This window comes from Sinocyclocheilus grahami, unplaced genomic scaffold (genome assembly GCF_001515645.1).
Source record: "Sinocyclocheilus grahami isolate Dianchi unplaced genomic scaffold, SAMN03320097.WGS_v1.1 scaffold315.1, whole genome shotgun sequence".
In the NCBI taxonomy this organism is placed as follows: Eukaryota; Metazoa; Chordata; class Actinopteri; order Cypriniformes; family Cyprinidae; genus Sinocyclocheilus; species Sinocyclocheilus grahami.
The window spans coordinates 915,033-936,193 of NW_015505494.1; the positions used below are offsets into that span (position 1 = coordinate 915,033).

The window sequence follows — 21,161 nt, forward strand, 5'->3', positions numbered from 1 at the left end:
GGTCTGGCTACTGACAGAGTTGGGGAAGAAGATTCAATCTGTTTAAATAAAATATATCTTTTTACTTTTGAAACTCCATCAGAAGATACATCAAAATTGTCACCTTTAGTTGTCAGTTCAGCATCATCATCTGAGGATGAGCTATAACTTTTTGCTTCCAGCATATCATCTTTTTTGGTGAAGGAAGGTGATGATGACAGAGTTGGGGAATGAGGTTCAGGCTGTTTGAAGTGAATGTATCTCTTCACTTTTTGAATTCTATCAGGAGAAACCTCTATTTGTGTTAAGCATTTGTTGTCTCCAGAGAATGCATCAGTGTTAGCTTCAGATTTCATTTCAATATCTGATAAGGTGTTGTTCTTCTTTGTTGAGGTAGGAGAAAATGATGGCAGAGTTGGACGTCCAAAATGAGGTTTGAACTGTTTAAATTCAACATACCTTTTAATCTTTGGCACTGTATCAAGACCCACATCTACACATATCCCAAATTTGTCATCTTCACTCTTTCTTGGGAAGTCATAAATATGCATACTCTCATCAACACTGTCTCCATGAGTAAGTGACAAATGTTTGTCTGATGGCTCCAGAGTGATAGTCTCTTGTCTTATAAGAATGCCAGCACTAGGCATTCTTTTATTTAAGGTGACATCTTCAAATCTTTTTAAAGTGGCCAAGTTCTCTGTGTTGGATTCATCCATTAACTCTGGGTTTACAACATAATTGTTTGGTCCACCTACACTTTCACCACTTTCACTTGAATTAGAGGAGCTTACTGTGTCAAAGAGCACAAACTGCTTTACATCATTAACAGGAAGTTCTTTATCAAAAGGTTTGTCGAAATCAAGAACCTCTGAATCCAGGTTTATTTTGTCTGAAGGTGATTCTACTTTGCTTTGCCTCCATGTGTCATCATCCTTCAGTGGGTGTCCTAAAGCAGAGCTGGAGAGGTCCCGGATACTTGACCTTTCAGAGCCTTCAGTGAAAGAAAAGCTTTCTCCACTGTCATTCCACAACTCTGGGTCCAAACTATCAACATTCTGTTCTGTCAGTCTGCTTGACCATTCTGAAAACGGCTCTGTACTAAATCCTGGAATTCTACCTATTGTGTTTTTGTTTGTCGGTATAGTGACAGCTGGAGGGTCAACACTTTGTTCAGTTTGTCTTGAGAAGTTACCTTCCTGACTTGACTGAGATGATGTTGAAGAACTGCCCCTTCTCTTTAACTGGGTAATATCATCTGCATCTGGAATTGGCTCAAATTCCATGTCTTCGGTTGAGCAGTGTGGTAGCTTCTTACCATCTATGACTAAAGAATTCACTTCCCCTTCCTGTAGTGAGCTGCTACTACTGCTGTCTGCTCTTCCTCTGTGAACCTCCATCTCAAGGGCCTGCTGTATCCCAGTTATTGAGGATTTATATTTTTCAATGGTCTCATAAGCCTCAACTTCTGTGTTGCTCTCAGAGGAGCCATCGGCTTGATCATTCTCTACTGTAACGTAGTAAGGCTCTTGATCTTCCACTTCTGTGATTCCACTAAATGTAACTCTTGAACCTACTCTTACTTCTCGTTCTTGGTCTTCTACATCACAGTACCCTTCATTCACATACGGCTGGGGCCCAGTGGAGGAGGTTGTTGTTGGTGGTGGTGTAGATTGTCTCTTGGATCGTATCCTTCTCCATAATTTGTCTAAGAGTGGTCTCAAAAGAACACCTAGGATAAAGGCTACAATAAATGTAATGATGACAGAGAGGCAGACGGCAAGGACAAGATTTGACTGGCTCCTTGTTTGCCGTACAACAGGATCATTCCTTGGTGCGTTTTTATTTTGTTCCTGATCCAAGATGGTTGCTGCTTCCCTACGTAGTCTTGAGCCACTGCCTTTTTTATAGACATGTAGATCAAATACTGATATGTGATCCCCTTGGAGACCTGAAATGCATACATAAAGTCCTGCATGCTGCTCTGTAATGTCCCTAATTAGAAGTTTTGGTTGGTTATCTGTGACTTGGCCATGTGGAGTCCACCAATGAACCTGCATGATATCTAGAATAAAAATAACATGAAATTTCATCATTAAATGTGCATTAGCATTTACATTGATTACATGTGCATTTTAGGAGTTACATAGCTTAACAAGTTATGAATAAAACATTTTGAATAATAGGTCTTGGTTCAGTAAATTGGACTGTTGTTTTATAACTTCAGTTAAGATACAGACAAGTAAGCAGAAGTAGCACCTTGACTGTCATTGCTGCAAGGAATCGATATTTGCATCCCCTCGTCGACAATCATGTTATGATAGTGACCAGATGTGCTGGATTCATGTGTTGGACAAGTAAGCTCTGAATCCTTCAGGTGAAGCAGATCTTTTCCAGCATGATGTGGCGGAGAGACACATACCACTTGCCAGGAAGCATCTCCCATTTCAGTATCAAAGCTAATCCATCTTCTCAAGGTCTGCAAATTGCAGTCACACTTCCATCTGTTGAAGGAGACATTTACCAAGGCATTCAGGTTTCGCAGGGACTGGTAAGCAGGAACAGGAATGGTGACCAGCAGGTTATAGCTCAGATCAAGGACCTGGATGGAATTAGTCAGTCAGTGAAAATGTTTTCCACGTTTTAATGCATGCTGAGTTAGATAAGTTCATTTATGCAGTAACTACAGAGTCTGTCAAAAGACATGCCACTAGGGGGAGCACACTCACAAACATGTAAAATTGCTCTTAAAATGATTTCCCTTTAGGATAAGATTACAATAGCCAGTGGCAGGTATTAAAATTAAACTCAAATAAGTTGAATAGTTATGAGATGTTACCTGCAGCTGTTTTAGGTCTATAAAAGCTTGTGGGTGAATGCTTATGATGCTGTTATGCTGGAGATGTAGCTCTTTCAAATGAATGCAGTTGTCCAGGTCAGTAAGACCTATCTTAGATATCTGGTTATATGACAGCTGAAGAATCTGTAGAGACTTCATGCAGACCAGCCCTGAAAGCGATATGTATATTCAGAATATCAAAAGGTAAACATAATGCAATGATTAACAACCATGCACTGATAAACTAGTTTCTAGTTAAATATCAGTGCGTTCTTTGAGTCACTGACAGGCGTTGCATTTTTAAATCATTAATTAGCAAAGTCAGACATTTTGCAGTTATACATTGTTGTAATAGTTCAAATCCAAAGCAATATAATGCATTAAACAGAGAAAAACAGTGGATGGCTGAAAAGTAACTCTGTAGCTCATAGATGTCCTATAAATTAAGTGTTTGGCTGCGCCCAGATTTAAATCTGAGCTCTACCTGTTACAGCTTGCTTTGACCCCATCTGTTTGTGCCAATATCTGTGGCTGTAAGTTCAAAACCTAGCATTAGTTATGGAGTTATGGAGTGCCACGTGAATCACCGCTTGTTCAAATCAGGGAGGTTCTTGCAGCAACACTGCTTGAATAACTTCAGAACTTTTCTCTCAAGATGTTGGTAATAGTATTCTCATTATTAACAAATACTATTTGCATTTTAGTGGCTAATATTTTTTTGTCTTAATATTTAAATGAAAACTTCATAATAATGAAAAAGTATGCAAACCAGTATATAACAAAGGTCCTTGTACACACAGGAACAGAATTGAGTTGATTTAGAGTGGAAGGCTTGCAAAGGTTCTGTCAGAGAAGAGATGGAGAAGTCTTTTGCCTATTTTAAAAACCATGTTTACTGCTGAGCTGAAACGAGGGTCTGCTGGACAGGGGTTTATCAGAGAGAAACATTGAGGCTGTGCTCTGAATCACAAAGAGCTGAAAAACATTGAGGTGCCACCATTTATTTATTGCTTACAGGCTGGCTGGATTGGGATCTGCTAAGGCTAAGAGCACAATTTAAAATCTGATTCTTGGTCTTTGTTAACAAGTCCCTTTGGATTTCAAACAAAAAATAAGTTTCAAGGCTGACACAGAAACATTAAAACCCTGCCAAAATTGCCTATCAGCTGGCTATTAATCACATCCTGGAACAGGATTTCAGAAATTAAATGAAAGAATTAGCCATCCCATTAGAATAGCACTGGAAACAAAATTTAAGAACCCTATAAGAGACAATATTCAAATCTAAGAGAATGGTAAGTGTTTGAATTGGATTTCCATTCCCCAACGTTCAACACCTCCAGTTAAATTTCTCTAAACATTTGAACAAAATGCTTTTTGCTGTCTATTTTAATGGTGTTTTTATTATAATCCAAACTAACAAGACTGATTAAATTGTATTACAGCAGGTAGGCTACTGTATATAACACATTATAGTTGTGTCCCAAATAGTGTACAGTACTATACACTATGTACATTATTTATGTAGGTTATTTTGTCATCCAAAATCTGTGTCTGATAGCCCTTATAAGGAAAACTACGATAGTTGAGTACATGAAGTGTTCAATACCTTTTTTTTTTTTTGGGTTAAGTCATCTGGGTATTTGAAGTGCACTTTTCCTTTTTGGAATTTTGAGTGTGAACATACGCACACTATTTATACTACAAAATGTCATAGAATAGTGCATAAATACACAAATCGGGAAGCGCTTTAAGCTTACAAAACCTTAAATAGCCATCCTGCACTGTAAGACACCTTTGGAAACATGAGGACTCAATGTACACACTTATGTGAAGGATGGTCAAAATACAAGGCCATAGTGAAATTAATTCTCTGGAATGTGTTTAGACCATTATTACCCTTTTACAGCCCGTTATGAAGCACAGGAATGCCAGCGCCCAACCCTTGTGACTAGATCACAGGTGATTTATTTTCACCTCATGCTGAGGGAGGATCCTGTGACTGGTTTAAGAGGAATTTAACAGGTCAGAAGAGTGTGCAATTACAACAGATCAAAGTTCCACTTACCACAATCATTTACCACAGGGTGGAGAATGTTTTTATGAATTTTACATAATAAAATGAGTTTAAGTAGGATTCTATTTTAAGCTAATTTAATTGTTTTTAGTAGTTGGACACCTAATCAATCAATCAATCAATCAATCAATCAATCAGTCAGTCAGTCAATATATATCTATCTATCTATCATTTCCTGTTTTATTTTAATATGCTTTTCAGGTCAAAGGAAGGCCAGATACTGTTTATTTTTTACAGTAAGAGTGCTGAATAAATTACTATTGCTGTAAGGTAAATACTCATGTGCTGTAAGGTACATACTCATGTGGCACATACCTTTTGGTAGATGTTTTAGATGGTTTCTTTCAGCAGACAGCAACTGAAGGTCAGGTGCCCAGGACATGCATTTCTGTTCTCCACTTGACAGGGTCCTAGTATATATCTATCTATCATTTCCTGTTTTATTTTAATATGCTTTTCAGGTCAAAGGAAGGCCAGATACTGTTTATTTTTTACAGTAAGAGTGCTGAATAAATTACTATTGCTGTAAGGTAAATACTCATGTGCTGTAAGGTACATACTCATGTGGCACATACCTTTTGGTAGATGTTTTAGATGGTTTCTTTCAGCAGACAGCAACTGAAGGTCAGGTGCCCAGGACATGCATTTCTGTTCTCCACTTGACAGGGTCCTAGTGCCTGACCGGTCCTTCTTCAAAATCAGAGACAGGCTCTCCAGAGCATTACTTCCCACCCAAAGGTGCAGAAGTCCCTTCAATTTTACATGACCAAAGCTGAGAGGAGCCAGAGAACGCAGGGCATTATTGGATATGTTCAAGGAAACCGCAGTTGGTGGTATGCGTGTGGGAATCTCAGTCAGACCCAAAGTAGAGCAGTTCAGGAGAGGACCGCGCTGGCACAAGCAGGGAACAGGACAGGCAGGGGTGGGGAAAGAAAGTGTCCCCCAGAGGTGGAGGAGCAACACTGCCACACCAAGCACTGAGATGTACGCTGACATTATAGTCAGCCCTGAATGATATAAACAACAAATAACAAATTGGAGAAGTGGAAAGATAATCCTGACAGAACATTGTATACTCACCTTTGTATGGGTACTATATAGATAGAAAAGACATGCATTTTTTTATTTATTCCTTTTTACTGAGCTGTTAGGATGAAAGCAGAGAAATACTCCCTCATGAAATCCATTGCTGCACCACAAAATCAATTAAATCAATCATATGTACACACACATATACAGTTAAAGAGAGTCTAAATTATTAAACACTAATCCTTTGCCTAAGCTTAAGGGAAAATTCAAGTAAAACTTTTATACAACTCTCAGATAGACTGTATGAAAAAATACATAGTAGATTTGTTTAAAACTAACCGTTTAGGGTAGCAATTCTCCACTCGGCTCAGGCGATGTTCTGTCTGTAGCTCTGGATAATTACCAACAAAACACTGAGACCAACTGAGAAATTCTTTGACTTTAACTCCAACTTTCCTAAGATCAAAGTCTAAATAACATTATGGCACCAGAGACACACACACACACACAAAGAACAATCTTTCTACAATCACTCACTTGCCTGAGTTAATGTTTTACTCAGGTTTGCTCCCTCCCAAGCATTTTAAGAATATAAAAAAGTAAAATAAATAAATGAAAATACATAAATAAATAAAAATCCTATTTATTGTTCAATAAATAAGAATAAACAGCTTTTACAAATGTATGCACTATGCAGTGATATATTAGTGAATTACCACTAGATCATTGACCAAAATGTATAATTGACAAGTAAATTAATATCTTAACTCAGTTGTCACATGATATAGTTAGCAGTTCTAATATTTGTTATTGTTGAGATGGATGCATCTAACAGTCCCAACAATCACAATACACAGTTTTTTTCAATCAAAACCGCATTTGCATTTATTAACAAAAACACTGCAATATGAAAGCATTTATTTGTGACTTCCCTTCTGACAATGTTGAAAAGATCTAAAACCATAGATGATCAGATGGTTTCAGATTAACCGACTAATCCATTATAGGGTCTGACAGTCTCTTAAGATTTTTAGTTTGGACATCACAATATCCTATGTTCAGAAACAACAATAAATACCACACATATACCCAGATGAACCAGGCCAAGAAGGTTATATTGCACAAAACCACACTCGGGTAACTCAATTATATATCATAGAAGTTTCCTGTTTTTTCTTATCAAAAGATCTCATACTGGTACACACCTCTGAATATTTCATTAGTAATTTCTCATTAGTCCATAGCACTCAAGAGAAGGTGATTGGGCACTATAATATAAGCCTTGAAAATATGTTCCAGAAGTGATGCCTCACTATCCACTGTTTCAGGATCAGACTTACAGTGTTACTTATATAAAATGCAGCATAAAGCCAGTTGCTGTGCTGATCCTGCTTCAGTGAAGATAGAGGTTATTAAAAAATATATATTTGTGTTATAAAAACCAACCCTGAAAAAATCTCAATGACATCTGAGCTGTTTAATAATATTGGCCACTTTAAATCCCCTCTTCTAAAGCCACATTGGCCATGTAGAACTAGTTTTTCAGACCAAAGGATGGCGAAGGTTTATGATAGACAAACTATTTTAACACTTGTATCAGTCAAACCCCCCTCTTTTTATGTGCCCATTTGATGGTTATTAATAACAGGAGGGGATAGTAAAAGAGTGTAATAATATTGCTCAGAAAATCACTGGACTCAATTACTCTGTTACAATACAATATAAAAATCACATGCAGTGAAGGCTGAAAGCAGGAAGCTTAAAGGCTGTAAAACACTGAGGTGAGCCAATGACAATGCACAGAGAGCTCTCGGCCATAAAAGAAAACGGTACTCTTTGTGCTGGGTCGGATTTATGGTTATAAGGGAGCCATTATCATCATAGAGGTATGTGTGTGTGTTCTTAGAACTCTAATAAAGCTGAGTGGGTGTGTAGAAAAACTGTCCTAGTGGGTGGGAGTGTGAGGGTGGATAGTGTGCATTTTTTGTGTATTGCATGTGTATACACTAATATTATAATCATGCACTCATTATTTTTGAGGGGGCATGAGTGGGGGGGGGGGCGTATACGACTTCCTTCTTTCAGATGAATCCAATCGGAGTTATATTAAAAATTGTCTTTGATCTTCCAGGCTGTTTAATGGCAGTCAGCGGGTGTTGCAGTTCATCAGTCCAAAAGAAGTGAAATAAAGCGCACCCATCCATAATAAAAAGTGCCTCACACAGCTCCGGGGGGTGAACAAAGGCCTCCTGTAGCGAATCGATGCGTTTTTGTACGAAAAATATCCATATTCAAAACTTAATAATTACTTTAATCTAGCTTGCGCCAACGGCGTTGCTCATGCGCTGGTGAGTCTCGTGAAAACCAACGTTTGTTTACAGGAGCAAAGGAAGCAAAGTTTCCTTAATTTAGCAAAGAAAAACCAGTCTCCTCTTGGCTTATATTAAAATCCTCCGACATTCTTCTTTATGAATCCTCGTTTTGTACTTCTAATTCATGACCGTTGTTTTGTTTTGATCCCCTGCGCTTCCGCGTTCGTCACTTCTGAGCGGCGCATGCGCAACGCCGACGTCCTACATCATCCGCCCGGAGCTGCTTCCGTGTACAACAGTGAGCGCAAGCTAGAATTTAAATATGGTTATTTTTCTTACAAAAACACATCGATTCGCTAGAGGAGGCCTTTGTTCACCCCCCGGAGCTGTGTGAGGCACTTTTTATTATGGATGGATGCGCTTTATTTAACTTCTTTTGGACTGATGAACTGCAACACCTGCTGACTGCCATTAAACAGCCTGGAAGATCAAAGACAATTTTTAATATAACTCCGACTGGATTCGTCTGAAAGAAGAAAGTCATATACACCTAGGATGACTTGAGGGTGAGTAATTCATTGGCTAATTTTCATTTGTGGGTGAACTAATCCTTTAAGTAAGAGATATGGGTGTCATGCCATAACATAGTTTTAATACGACTGACTTTATATTTAATGTGAATTTAACATTGAAAGTTAATGTGAATAAAAACATTGTACGTTAGGCTACTTATCATAGCACTTTCATTGTACAGAAAGAGAGCAAAGAACATTTACATATACATAAATCACTTAGAATGGGCATGACGCCTCTGATTATAATTATTGTCCAGTTTTTCGGAAAATAAACAACTAAATATTACCATCTTTGTATCTTTTGGCAGTTCACACTACATATTCATATGAAGGCATTAATGAGCATAAGTATGTGTTTTCCAGTGGTATTCCTTTCTCTTTCATTAGTGTGCTGCTCCACACGGATTGTCGGATGTTTGGCAGCCCATGTTGGGGTATTTGACCTGCACTCTGAATAGCGTCCCGTCTGCACACATGCAAAGTTTATACCTCTCCAGCCCTTCATTGAAGTACAGGTCTCCCCCTAAAGAGGAGTTCGGTATACGTGAAGGACTGAACATCACTGAGCCATTCAGAATAATGCTGTTTTCCTGCACACAAAATAGAAAAAAACAACATTCACACACTCCTATTTATATGTTTAGATTTTATATATACAGTATATATACTAAAAGTTTGGGGTCAGTAAACAGAACAAATGTTTTCAGCATTGATAGTAATTAGAAATGTTATTTTAGAAATGTTAAGCATATTAGAATGATTTCTAAAGGATCATGTGACACTGAAGACTGGAGTAATCACTGATATCTTAATAGATGACGATCTTTTTTCATCTATTTAATCACATCCAAAATAAACGTTTATATATATATATATATATATATTTTATATATGTATGTGTGTGTATTTATATATGTGACCCTGGACCACAAAACCAGTCATAAGGGTACATTTTTCGAAATTGAGATGTATACATCATCTGAATGCTGAATAAATAAGCTTTCCATTGATGTATGGTTTGTTAGGATAGGACAATATTTGGCCGAGATACAACTATTTGAAAATCTAGAATCTGAGGGTGCAAAAAAAATCTAAATATTGAGAAAATCGCCTTAAAAGTTGTCCAAATGAAGTTCTTAGCAATGCATATTACTAATCAAAAATTAAGTTTTGATATATTTATGGTAGGAAATTTACAAAATATCTTCATGGAACATGATCTTTACTTAATGTCCTAATGATTTTTGGCATAAAAGAAAAATCAATAATTTTGACAAATTCCATGTATTTTTGGCTATTGCTACAAATATACCCCAGCGATTATTATTATATTATTATTATTTATTTTGTGGTCCAGGGTCACATATACAAAATAAATATACACAGTAAACACATGTATTATGTAAACACAAACTTTTATTTTGGATGTGATTAATCACGATTGTTTGACAGCCCTAGAAAAATTTATTTGACTTACAAAAAATTCAAGGAAGACTTTTCAACGCTTTTAACTACTTACTGCTTTTAGCTCAATGCCCCCACCCATGCTGAACTCCACAGTTTTGCCCATGATGTAAACTCCCTCGTTGCCACGAATAATGGCCTTACCATCTCCTTTGATAGTGAGGTCAGATGATGCATTGCTGGTGATCTGCAAAAGATGGCAGTGAGTCACTGTACAAACACACCTCATGTTTGACTAATCAAAAGACGTAGATTAAGACGATCATAAATCTCATATCAAGACTTTTCATATGTAAGATTTGTCCTGACATATAAGTGATGTATGCCATGTGATAAAAATTGTACTCAATTATTCAGGTTTCATAAGACTATGAGTCAGGTCTGTTGCTTACTCTCTCAGTAGAGGCTTTCTTCACGTTGAGAACCTTGACCTCTTTGGGCAGGTGGAACTCATGTGTGTCAAAGTCAGTGCTAAAGAAAGTCGTCTGAGTGCGGGGGTCAGTGAAGGAAATGCCTAAGTCGCTGACGATAGACGTCTTATCTTCCTCTACACTCAGCTTGGTGTTGCCCTGCTGGAACACCACCTGTAACTCACACAGAGAACACCTAAATCAATACACTTTCTCATGTCATCACTCAGAGCATACAGACTTGTTGAAAGAAAGTCAGATACTATGCTGACTGACTGGGTTATTGTTGCCAGTAATGACAAGGTCCTGGTCCTTCCTGCCGCCCACTGTGCTTTTGTGTAGTGGATGGACCACGCCCATATCGGCCTTCTGTTTGAAGCGTAGCAGTCCACTCTCATGAAACTCCATACTTTCACAACCTCCAGGACCTATCCGTATCACTGTCCATATCACCAGTGTTATCTATAAATCACAGATAATGTATAAGTGTCTCTGTATTCAGTGAGCAGTAGAGATGGAACTCAAATTAAATGAAAAATTATTTGATGCTAATTTTATTTATAGTTTAAAATTATAGTATATCCTATCATATTAATATCACAGACCCAACAAAGAGCCGATAAACTCACAATGAGGTTGATGAGCGCAAGCAGAAAAAGTAGGATGATTATGCCAATGGCAATGATGCCCTTGCGACCCCTCAGTCCTGTTTTGTGAAGTCTCTCCTCTTCAATCGGAATATATCCAGCCTTAAAATTACTGTTGTGCTCTTTATTAACTGATCTGCGCTCGATAGCCTTCTCCCTCATAGACTTCTTCACCGGCGCATTTGGGATTTCCTGTGGATATAAGGAAAAATAAGATGGTACATTAGTTGGTACAATTATTGTCTGTTACTGCACATTTACTAGACACTCCATTACTGCTACAAGAGGATTACCATTACATTTTGAACCCCTTCAAAATATAGCAATACTCAGCTTTACTTAAATGATTTGCAAAATTGCAATTAAGATATTTCCTAGGCTTCAGTGATGAATTTGGGTGTAAAATTTCAATTATGCCAGTATGTATTCAATTATTATGGTAGCCCATATACACTTAAAATGTTTCATTTTTCTGAGAATGTATTTTCCAAATACATTCCAGCAACTGTTTTCAAGGTTATTTTTTAGCAGATACATGAACTCAGTTATCCTCAAGTTCACACAGGTGTAATAGCATAATAACCAGCGGCATAGTTCATTTTATCATGTTCACTAATGATTGACAACCACACAATGTCAAAATACTTTTTAATTTGAATTTAAACAGCACATATCTTTTATATAATAACATTTGATCACTTTGTATCATTTAATTCCTAGCATATCTATTTTGAATATGCTTACAATAAATATCATTTCAGTTTAATATTTTATAATTTAATCATTTATATTTAATTATGTAACTCAATGTTAGTTTTATGCATGTCTTAAATGCTGTAATACTTTTGGGACCAGTATTACAGTGTGTAATAATCATACTTCATATTCTCAGTACTTAATATTTTGTTCTATCTTATCTCTTGGAGTATTTATTTAGTATATATAATTTTGGATAGAGCACTAAATAGTGACAAATGATTTTGAGTTGCGGCACAAGGGAGTCTGATTGTCTGATGTGGGAATATGCAAAAAAAAATAACATAAATCTCGGCCTATAACAACAATTTCTCTATTTCCCCAGCCAAATGCATATTCTTTTAGAATGAACTAACGCTACACATTAATTAACAATAAGTACATTCGTGCTATTACAGTGTGACGGCTAAAAAAGAAAGCAGTGTTGCTGTCTTCAGGAATGCAGTAGATGAGTCCGTGTGTCTGTATGCCTAAAAATAAATGACACGCAGCCCTTTCCTCAGTAATAAACACGAGCGAATGGTTTTATTTTAAAGCTCCAAAGCATCACCATCCAGTATAACCACAGCAAACTCTAACCCTGCAATAATGAGTCCATTTGTCCATAAACGGACAGGGCATAAATCGCGCAGATGATCGTTATTCATTCACATACATCGCCATCGCCATAGACATAGTTACAATTTAAAAGTTATTATACATCGCTCGCTTTAACGCTCAAAATCGCTTGAAAAGCAATGCAAAAGAGAAAACATTTACAATTCACGTTGAAAACAGACCTGCTCCGACGCCATGTTGACCCTCCCTCTCCAGACCGCTGTACTGACAGCTTCACACACAGCCTGAGGAGAAACCACCGCGAGAGAGCCGTTATCCGAACAACCGTTTCAAACACCAAACCTTCACATGGATTAAACACTTCAAACCTGGCTAAATGACATTTAGAATGAAATTTCCCATAAATACAGGCCAGTGTTGAAGAACAAATGAGTTACTTTTAAGGGAGCACTAACTATGTAAGATGGTTTGTTCCTCCGCTATAAAGAGCCAGTTGTGACTGAGTCACATCTCGCCGCATAAGGAAAGTACAAATAAAGACAGAGCATATCATTAAATGAAAATGACAAGAAACGCCTGCTATGATATTTGTTCTATTATGTCTTTATTTCCAACATTTTTTGTTTTTAGTTAAAAATTCAGTTTACACTGACAAAATTTAATACAAATAAATTACAAATATAAAATAAATACAACAAATGGTGAATATGACAACCTATATTTTAAGACATATACAATATATTGTTAAATATTTTTTTTTTCAAGTTTAAAAGTATACGAATTACCTCAGAATTTTCTGAGATTACAGTAAAATATTGTTAAAATTGTTTTTAATTAGTCAAAAGCATTATTGATAGCAAAAGTAACATTTCCCTGCGTAAACAGTCTGTTTATTTATTTATTTAAATATAAAGTGATCAGTTCTGTGTGCATTTGGGTGTTTTGTGTTGCAGTTATGCTATTTATTTAACGTTTGTTGAATTATTTGAGTGTTTACCAATGTGTTACCTCTTTGTTTTACTAGGTCACACTTGCTGGATAATTAAATTAAGTCATGCAACAGTTACAATGCAATACTTTAAATAATTTTTTTTAATTAAATTTGAGATCAGGACAGAGGCTTGTAACTTTGGCACGTGGTATAACGTTAAATGATGGAAAATCAATTAGGGCATTTCACCTGTTCTTCAAGAGAATGTAAATAAAGATCTCCTGCGCTTGACATCTGACACCTACTTAACAGTGTGAGATTCCATCACTGAGAACTGAGCTTCACCTTCAGACAGAGAGTAACATAAGATGCCGTGTTAAAAACACAGCTCGTATGGTTTAGGCTGTCCACATTGTGCTTATACAGCTATATTTCCTCAAACTGTGAAGTCTAGCAAACCGTTGCTACAACTAAAAGCGCGTCCATGGTTTCGGTGAAAGTCGAGGGTGTGAATGGTGGGCTTTTAGCGGTATAAATACAAAGAGCGCAGCCGCGCTGCTGGATTAAGTGCGCTGGGACGTCCTGAAGCAGGATTACAGCAGCTATGGCTGACACTTTACGACGACTGGTCAACTCATCTCCGTACGGTGTTTTGCAGGACAAACTGGAAGCTTGGTACAAAGACTATCATGTAAGTCATCAATAATTCAAGCTGCACTTAGTCTGTGATCAACCACAATAGTAGTTTACTATAGTCACAGACTTTACGTTCTGTTTAGTCAGGTATGTGTATAATATCAAGTGCACACATTTAGGATTCACTGATTTCAGATTGTGGTATTTGAGATTCTGTCTGGGGACTGCTTACACCACATGTATTTAAACCATTTAGATGCATCTGTTGGAATTTTGCACAACTCAGTATGCCCAGCAACCTGCAGTTGTTAGATGGCCATAATATACTGGAGTAGTTGCCAAGCATCCTGAATTAATATGCGCAGTAGTGTCCTGCATTGTGCTTTTATAACAACAGACCTGAGTTGGAATATTTGCTTTATTACATTGTTTTTGCGGCTGAGTTTGGTTTCTATGGACGCTCGTTGTCAGGACAACTGGGACTCCATTCCTGAGCACTTCTGATTGGCTGAGAGCAAACGTGCGCGCTCCCGTTAGGCTTGTGTTTTTGAATGGAGGGAGTCATATGAGTTTATACTCTCTTCTTGTGTAATGCAATTTTATCTTCATAATTAACAATCTATAGGGACTTTGATTTTAACCACACATGGGTCAATGAAGCGTAGTTTATTTTATGTATCAGTCATGTATTCAAAAAAAAAAAAACGTTAAGAAATGAAAGTCAAATAGAGTGTGTTGAGAAGAGATTAGTCGAATTTATTTTTTATATGCTAAACATGTTTTTAGTTTTTTTTAGGAATTTGGATATTTTTGGGGGTCAAAAATGTCTAGTTGGCGTCTCTTGATAAGGGACCCTAATTCTAGAAAAAGAGAGAAATGTAGAAGTTTGACATACTCTTTTGCTATTTCTTTAAAATATTAAGCAATTTTACTTGTAAGTTTGTCCACCAAGTCAAAATAAGTGTGACAAGAAGCCATTTTGTTTTAATTTGTAAGTTAAAAATTACATTTAAATTAAAAGTTAATGTTTTGGTGTTTGATTGTTTTAAATAAAAATAAAAAAAATAAAAAGACACATTTTGTTCAGGTCAAATGAAGTAACTTTATGACTTCTGATTCTTGATATTTATTTAAAAAATTTTTTTTAACATGAATACAAAGTTTGCATATAAAGTATCAGAATGAGTTGTTTTATACCTATTTGTCACTATTAGCAAGGCATTATTGCAATGCCAAAAATTAAAAGGTATTGCTTTCATACTGCTTGATCAGGAAGTGCGATATCCGATTCAGCCCATTGTTGCAGTTTGGGGGTGTTTCCACAAATGCTACTTCACTTGCTATACCTCATCTTATAACATCCTTTGGTCATATTTTCTCACAGGTGTTCTCTTGTGACCAGAACCTGAATAGGTGCTGTGAGCTAGTGGAGCTCACCTCTAAAATTCAGGGTCAATTGTTCACCATACTCAACCTTACAGCACAAGAAGGTAACAAATGGACCTGCCCCTATCTTGACTTTCAGTATTTCAATACAGTATAGTCTCATTCACCTTTAGCGTGTCACATGGTTAATTTAAATTAAAAGTTAATGTTTTGGTGTTTGATTGTTTTAAATAAAAATAAAAAAATTAAAAAGGCACATTTTGTTCAGGTCAAATGAAGTAACTTTATGACTTCTGATTCTTGATATTTATTTTTATTTTTTTATTTTTTTTTAACATGAATACAAAGTTTGCATATAAAGAATTTGGAATATCAGAATGAGTTGTTTTATACCTATTTGTCACTATTAGCAAGGCATTATTGCAATGCCAAAAATGAAAAGGTATTGCTTTCATACTGCTTGATCAGGAAGTGCGATATCCGATTCAGCCCATTGTTGCAGTTTGGGGGTGTTTCCACAAATGCTACTTCACTTGCTATACCTCATCTTATAACATCCTTTGGTCATATTTTCTCACAGGTGTTCTCTTGTGACCAGAACCTGAATAGGTGCTGTGAGCTAGTGGAGCTCACCTCTAAAATTCAGGGTCAATTGTTCACCATACTCAACCTTACAGCACAAGAAGGTAACAAATGGACCTGCCCCTATCTTGACTTTCAGTATTTCAATACAGTATAGTCTCATTCACCTTTAGCGTGTCACATGGTTATTTCCTCTAGCTGACCGTTTAACAATAACATTCGAGCAGATTCTCTGTCCTCTTTCTTCCTCAGGGGGACATTATTCAGGTGTTGACACACTGAAATCTCGCCTTTTGCCATGGCTTGGCTCTTGCTTCACCATTGCAGCTTCGTCTGTCTCCACAGATACCAGCCTTAGCCTCATTCAGGTCAGATGGATATCCAGAATCCTCTGCTGCTGTCTTTAACATTTGTTCCACATGTTAGCAACCACCAGTATGTGTTTTGTGTTTAATGGTGGTGTTCATGAGTGAAATAACTATTCTGAGTACCCATACCTGCATGCATGTGTGTGCATCTATGTGTGTTGGCGCTTGTATACTTTTGTGTGTGCCAATCAGGAATCTATGGAGAAAGATCGGAAGATTCGTGAACTATCCTCAGTTCATGAGAGCGACATGCAGAAAATAGAAGACAAGCTGTGTTCTACACGTATGGAGTTGGATACATTTAAACAGGAGTCGGTATCAATTCTAGTAGCAAGTCTAAATGAGATAGTTGGTGCTAAGAGTGTCAGTAGGGATATGGAATTCTGTATGAATTTCTTCGTAAAATTATATTCCTTTATTACCAACATCCTAATCAGGTTGCAATTTGTTGAAAAACAGAGGTATGGGGGAATATTTAAAAATGACTAGCTACAGTACATTTACATGCACCCAAAAAGTCAGTAATCGGACTGAAAAGCCTTCATGTAAACACCTTTCTAACATCTTTCTAATTTTTATATTATGTTTTACAAACTGGTCAATTTTGAGGAGACTGGATATTTACTAATATTTTTGCTTCTGACATATATTTCAGATTTTTTGGCTTTGTCATCAAGGTTAAAACAACAGTTATACTAAGCTCCGGTAATATTATAGCTGTGGCTTTCTCCAGTTCTGAACACGGTGACTGAGGCACTGCATACGTACTCAAGTTTTGTTCATAATACATAAATGCACATGTAAATAAAAGTGTGAATTGGACTGCAAAGTTAAGGGCTCGTATAAACAGAACCCTAACCCCCGACAAATTGCACCCTGATCCTACACAATGCATTGTAATACAGATATGCTTAAGAGTCAATGTTACATTTTATACTCCTCCATACAAATCAATCAAAGTCAGTTGTATTGTTTATTCGATTCCAGGCTTGCTGACACCCAGATTGAACTGGACTCCACAAAGAATAAATCTGCAACCACCCTGTTGGCCACAGAGGATGAAATACTACATCTAAAGGCAGAGTGAGTCAGAGATGGTGAACTTTAGTCTAAATGTCTGTTTTTCTCTTTGTGGATTAAACCATACTACATAAAAATGTTTATGTATTTTTTGTTAAATTACTGAATTATGTATTTGTGTCAGGTTGCGAGTTGCTCAAGATCAGGTTGATCTGTATAAGAGAAAGCTGGATGTACTTGATGACTTTGAGAGGCAGGTCAGAATCCTACGAGACGAGATCTCGTTTCTCACCGCTGAAAAAACTGTTCTACAGGAGAGGTACGTTTGACATGAAAACACCTCGTTGCTTAGTGCAAATGAGACTTAAGCAAGCCTAGCTTACTCTCTTGACTGGTTGGTCCAGATTGATCAGGAGCCGTTCACCTAGTCCTCTTCCCCGCCGGAGTCGCTCCGTTAGCCCTGTGAGGGGTGAGTCTCCTACACGCGCACAGCTCACCAGTTCCTCTCGGCATGCACGGCTGGTGTCCCGTTTCTCAGACCTGTACGTCACAGAGAGACTGGAGTCCCAGAGTCTCCTGCGCAGATACATTGACGATCTGGAAACAGTCCAGAGGATCCTTTTTATCGCTGTTGTGGTAAGAATAACACTAGTGGTTATCACAGGATGGAAATAGATAACCAGTGTAGGCTAGTAATAATGTTATGGTGCTTTCTAAAATTATAGAACATAGTAAAGAACACAGCAGTTACTTAATTTGATCTAATCTGATCCAAAATGAAAGATAAATTATATTATATTATATTATTATAATTATTATATTATATTATATTATATGCTGTGTTATAATCATTTGTGTTGTCCAAAAGGAATCATTTCAGGCTGCTAAGATGGCCTATCGGCAGTTTAAAACGCGTGTGAGGAAGACACTTTCCTCCACTCACATTGGTCCTGAGAGTCTGGAGGATGCAGTGGTGGATTACATTGTGAGAAATCTGGATCTGTATGATGTGCAGACAAGCGTTGATGTAGGTTTGACCATGGTTGCAAACACTGAAATATTTTTGTGATTAATTATGGTAGCTCTGAAATTCTAAATGTTTTTCATGTGATTTATTATAAGCCTATTTATAAAATAGTTTTTTATTGTAACGGTATATTTTATTTTTAAAAGTTTTAGTAGCAACACTGCTGTGTTCATATACAGTAAATGTAGTTCCCTTTAGTGTTGTTGAATAACATTTCATTTGCTCATTGTTCACTTCCATCTACAGGATGTGATCAACGCGATGAACGTAAACCCACGCATCTCTTTCCCTCCCGAGGTGGACTTTGTTCTGATCAGTAGCTTCATTAGGGAAGCATGTCGAATAGCATTTGCTATGCAGACTCTGGACCCAGCACTGGACCTGGCCTTCAGCTCAGATGGAGAACTCTACAGTGACGTTAAGTAAGTGGAGCTAATAATACATCAGACACACTCAAACATACTCATCAACACATAGCAAGGGTCTTGAGATGCATATTTTATCTCCTCACACAGAATTTGCAGAACTTTTTTAAAGATGTATATTACACTTAAAAAAAACACATACACTTTCTCTTCCTCTCAGGTACAGGCGCAGCTTTGACTCGGAGTTCACCGCTCCGCTTGTGGCGTATCACGTGTGGCCTGCACTGTTGGAGGGAGACACTGTCATACTGAAGGGAGAGGCGGTCACTAGGAGAGGAGCTCTGGTATGTGGAGGCTATTCAGAGAAAATCAATCTAAATAGCATTCATGCTAGTCACGACTGACCCATACTTCAAAAGAGAAAAAAACTTAACTTGTGGATATTTTTGTTAATGCTTTTGAATAAGTTTTATGCATTATTGTTAAAGAACTATTACATTTGTAAATATTAATAAATATAAATGAATAGTATTACAAATGATTGAATATTAAAAATGTTTAGGAGTTTGAAACGGAATAAAACTAAATAAACGGAATTGAATTGAAATTTTTAAAGAAACTGAAATGCTGTTTGTGTGGATATTTTCTCTAGTGGAGAAGCAGGAGTCGTAGCTCCAGTCCTGTTCGCTCTCGCTCAGGAAGCCCCAGCCGCACATTTGTGAGTTTCTACTGACAACTCCAACAGTTAGTCTTCCAATTCAAGGAATAATTGACCTGGAAATATTAAATTGTCATTATTTACACACCTTTACATTTTTTGGAACCTGTATGAGTTTCATGTTTCTGTGGGACATAAAGTTTTTTATAGCACAGTGTCTAAGGTGCCGTTTTCTTTATAATGAAAGTGACTTGTGACCAAAGCTGTCAAGCAAGATTTTCAGTGAATAATGATTTAAGTAAGCTTGTACCTCACACAAAGCTATCATATTTTTATAGTTAATTTATGGTGCGTTTTGGAGCTTGACAACCCCTGGTCCCCATCCACTTTCACTGTATGAAAGAGAGCAGTTTAGACTTCCTGCTAAACCTCTGCTTTTATGCTTCATACAGGTTTAGAATGAGGGTGAATAAATTATGTCAGAATTTTCATTTTGTTGCGAACTATTCCTTAAACATTCCCAAAAGTACACAAGAAAAACTATATAGTCCACAATATAGTATACAGTCCACAATTCATTGTGCGCATTCGTTTAGAAATGAAGTTTTCTTCATTTTCTTGCACATGCTTCCTCCCCGAGTCTGTGGGTTAGTACAACTTCTCTGCAAATTCTTCTATTCTGCTGTGAAATTCTTACAAAATAATTTCTGCTGTCTTTTAAGTCGTCTCACTCTCTCTCTCTGTCAGATGCCCAGTCGTAGTCGGAGCCCTTCCCCTGGACGTCTCTCAAGTAATCGACTTTAAAGTTTGATACCTGACCTCACTTCACGCTGGATACACAACCAAACAGAAGCAGATTAATAAAAAAAAACATTTTCCCAGTTTTAACATTCTTTTCTATGTGTGGGATGAATTAGAAACTTAAGTGGAAAACAATTACCTTTTATTACTGACTCTGAATATTTTCTGTGTGGACTGCACTTAACTTGACTGCACTTGATTTGATTGGCCAGTTAAACCTTAATTATATTTGATCAGCACCATGAATATGCATTATACTGATCTGTGACTCAAAGTGAGGTAACAGCACTCTAAACGTTAACATTTTACTCAGTGAGTCTAACAGGACCATTGCACATTACACTACCATTTTTTTATTAATATTTTTAATAAACTTTTGAATGGTGGTGTATGTGCTTGTTAAGGTGCTCTGTTTGTCTGGGATAACTGGACAAGTCCTTTGAGGTGCTATTCTTTCTATTTTTTTTAGTATGTAGTGTTTTCATACATATATTTATGTGATTTTTATCTACACAGTAGGAAATAGAAAATATGTTGTCTTCTAAGTCACACCTGCACACCAGCACTTTTGTCATTCAGATTCCTTGAAGAATATTAATTGGCTCTTTTGTAATGAGATCTGTATTTCTGTCATCACTCTAAATATAAGTGCTGCATGTGAAGTGTTTCTACTGAACTGTCATTAATTTGTTTCTTCTATGTAGTACATAATCTGTAGACACTAAAAAAAATATTTTACAG

The 21,161-nt window shown here is 36.9% G+C and overlaps 3 protein-coding genes across 5 annotated transcripts; 1 reads left to right on the top strand and 2 right to left on the bottom strand.

Annotated features, from left to right (window-relative positions):
* Positions 1–2,432: 2,432 nt before the first annotated feature.
* On the bottom strand, positions 2,433–6,325 carry LOC107601925 (leucine-rich repeat-containing protein 66-like). Its single transcript, XM_016294285.1, has 5 exons — positions 6,264–6,325; positions 5,471–5,902; positions 2,819–2,988; positions 2,504–2,581; positions 2,433–2,438 (listed from the first exon to the last, which is right to left on the bottom strand). Exons 2-5 carry the CDS (start codon positions 5,889–5,891, stop codon positions 2,433–2,435), a joined length of 675 nt encoding a protein of 224 aa, XP_016149771.1. The 5' UTR covers positions 5,892–5,902; positions 6,264–6,325.
* A 2,731-nt stretch (positions 6,326–9,056) lies between these two features.
* On the bottom strand, positions 9,057–12,925 carry LOC107601954 (beta-sarcoglycan-like). 2 transcript variants are annotated; one of them, XM_016294326.1, is made up of 6 exons: positions 12,868–12,925; positions 11,315–11,524; positions 10,962–11,147; positions 10,668–10,859; positions 10,331–10,462; positions 9,057–9,401 (listed from the first exon to the last, which is right to left on the bottom strand). In XM_016294326.1, the coding sequence occupies exons 1-6, from the start codon at positions 12,880–12,882 to the stop codon at positions 9,195–9,197; spliced, it is 942 nt and encodes a 313-aa protein (XP_016149812.1). In that variant the 5' UTR covers positions 12,883–12,925; the 3' UTR covers positions 9,057–9,194. The 2 variants fall into 2 exon arrangements, with proteins under 2 accessions (XP_016149812.1, XP_016149813.1); XM_016294327.1 differs by having other exon boundaries at positions 12,848–12,900.
* Positions 12,926–14,035: 1,110 nt separating this feature from the next.
* spata18 (spermatogenesis associated 18) lies at positions 14,036–20,828 on the top strand. 2 transcript variants are annotated; one of them, XM_016294294.1, is made up of 13 exons: positions 14,036–14,268; positions 15,598–15,703; positions 16,434–16,549; positions 16,742–16,860; positions 17,537–17,632; positions 17,754–17,888; positions 17,974–18,205; positions 18,438–18,596; positions 18,843–19,018; positions 19,182–19,305; positions 19,614–19,679; positions 20,260–20,266; positions 20,367–20,828. In XM_016294294.1, exons 1-13 carry the CDS (start codon positions 14,182–14,184, stop codon positions 20,378–20,380), a joined length of 1,437 nt encoding a protein of 478 aa, XP_016149780.1. In that variant the 5' UTR covers positions 14,036–14,181; the 3' UTR covers positions 20,381–20,828. The 2 variants fall into 2 exon arrangements, with proteins under 2 accessions (XP_016149780.1, XP_016149779.1); XM_016294293.1 differs by lacking the exon at positions 20,260–20,266.
* Positions 20,829–21,161: the final 333 nt, after the last annotated feature.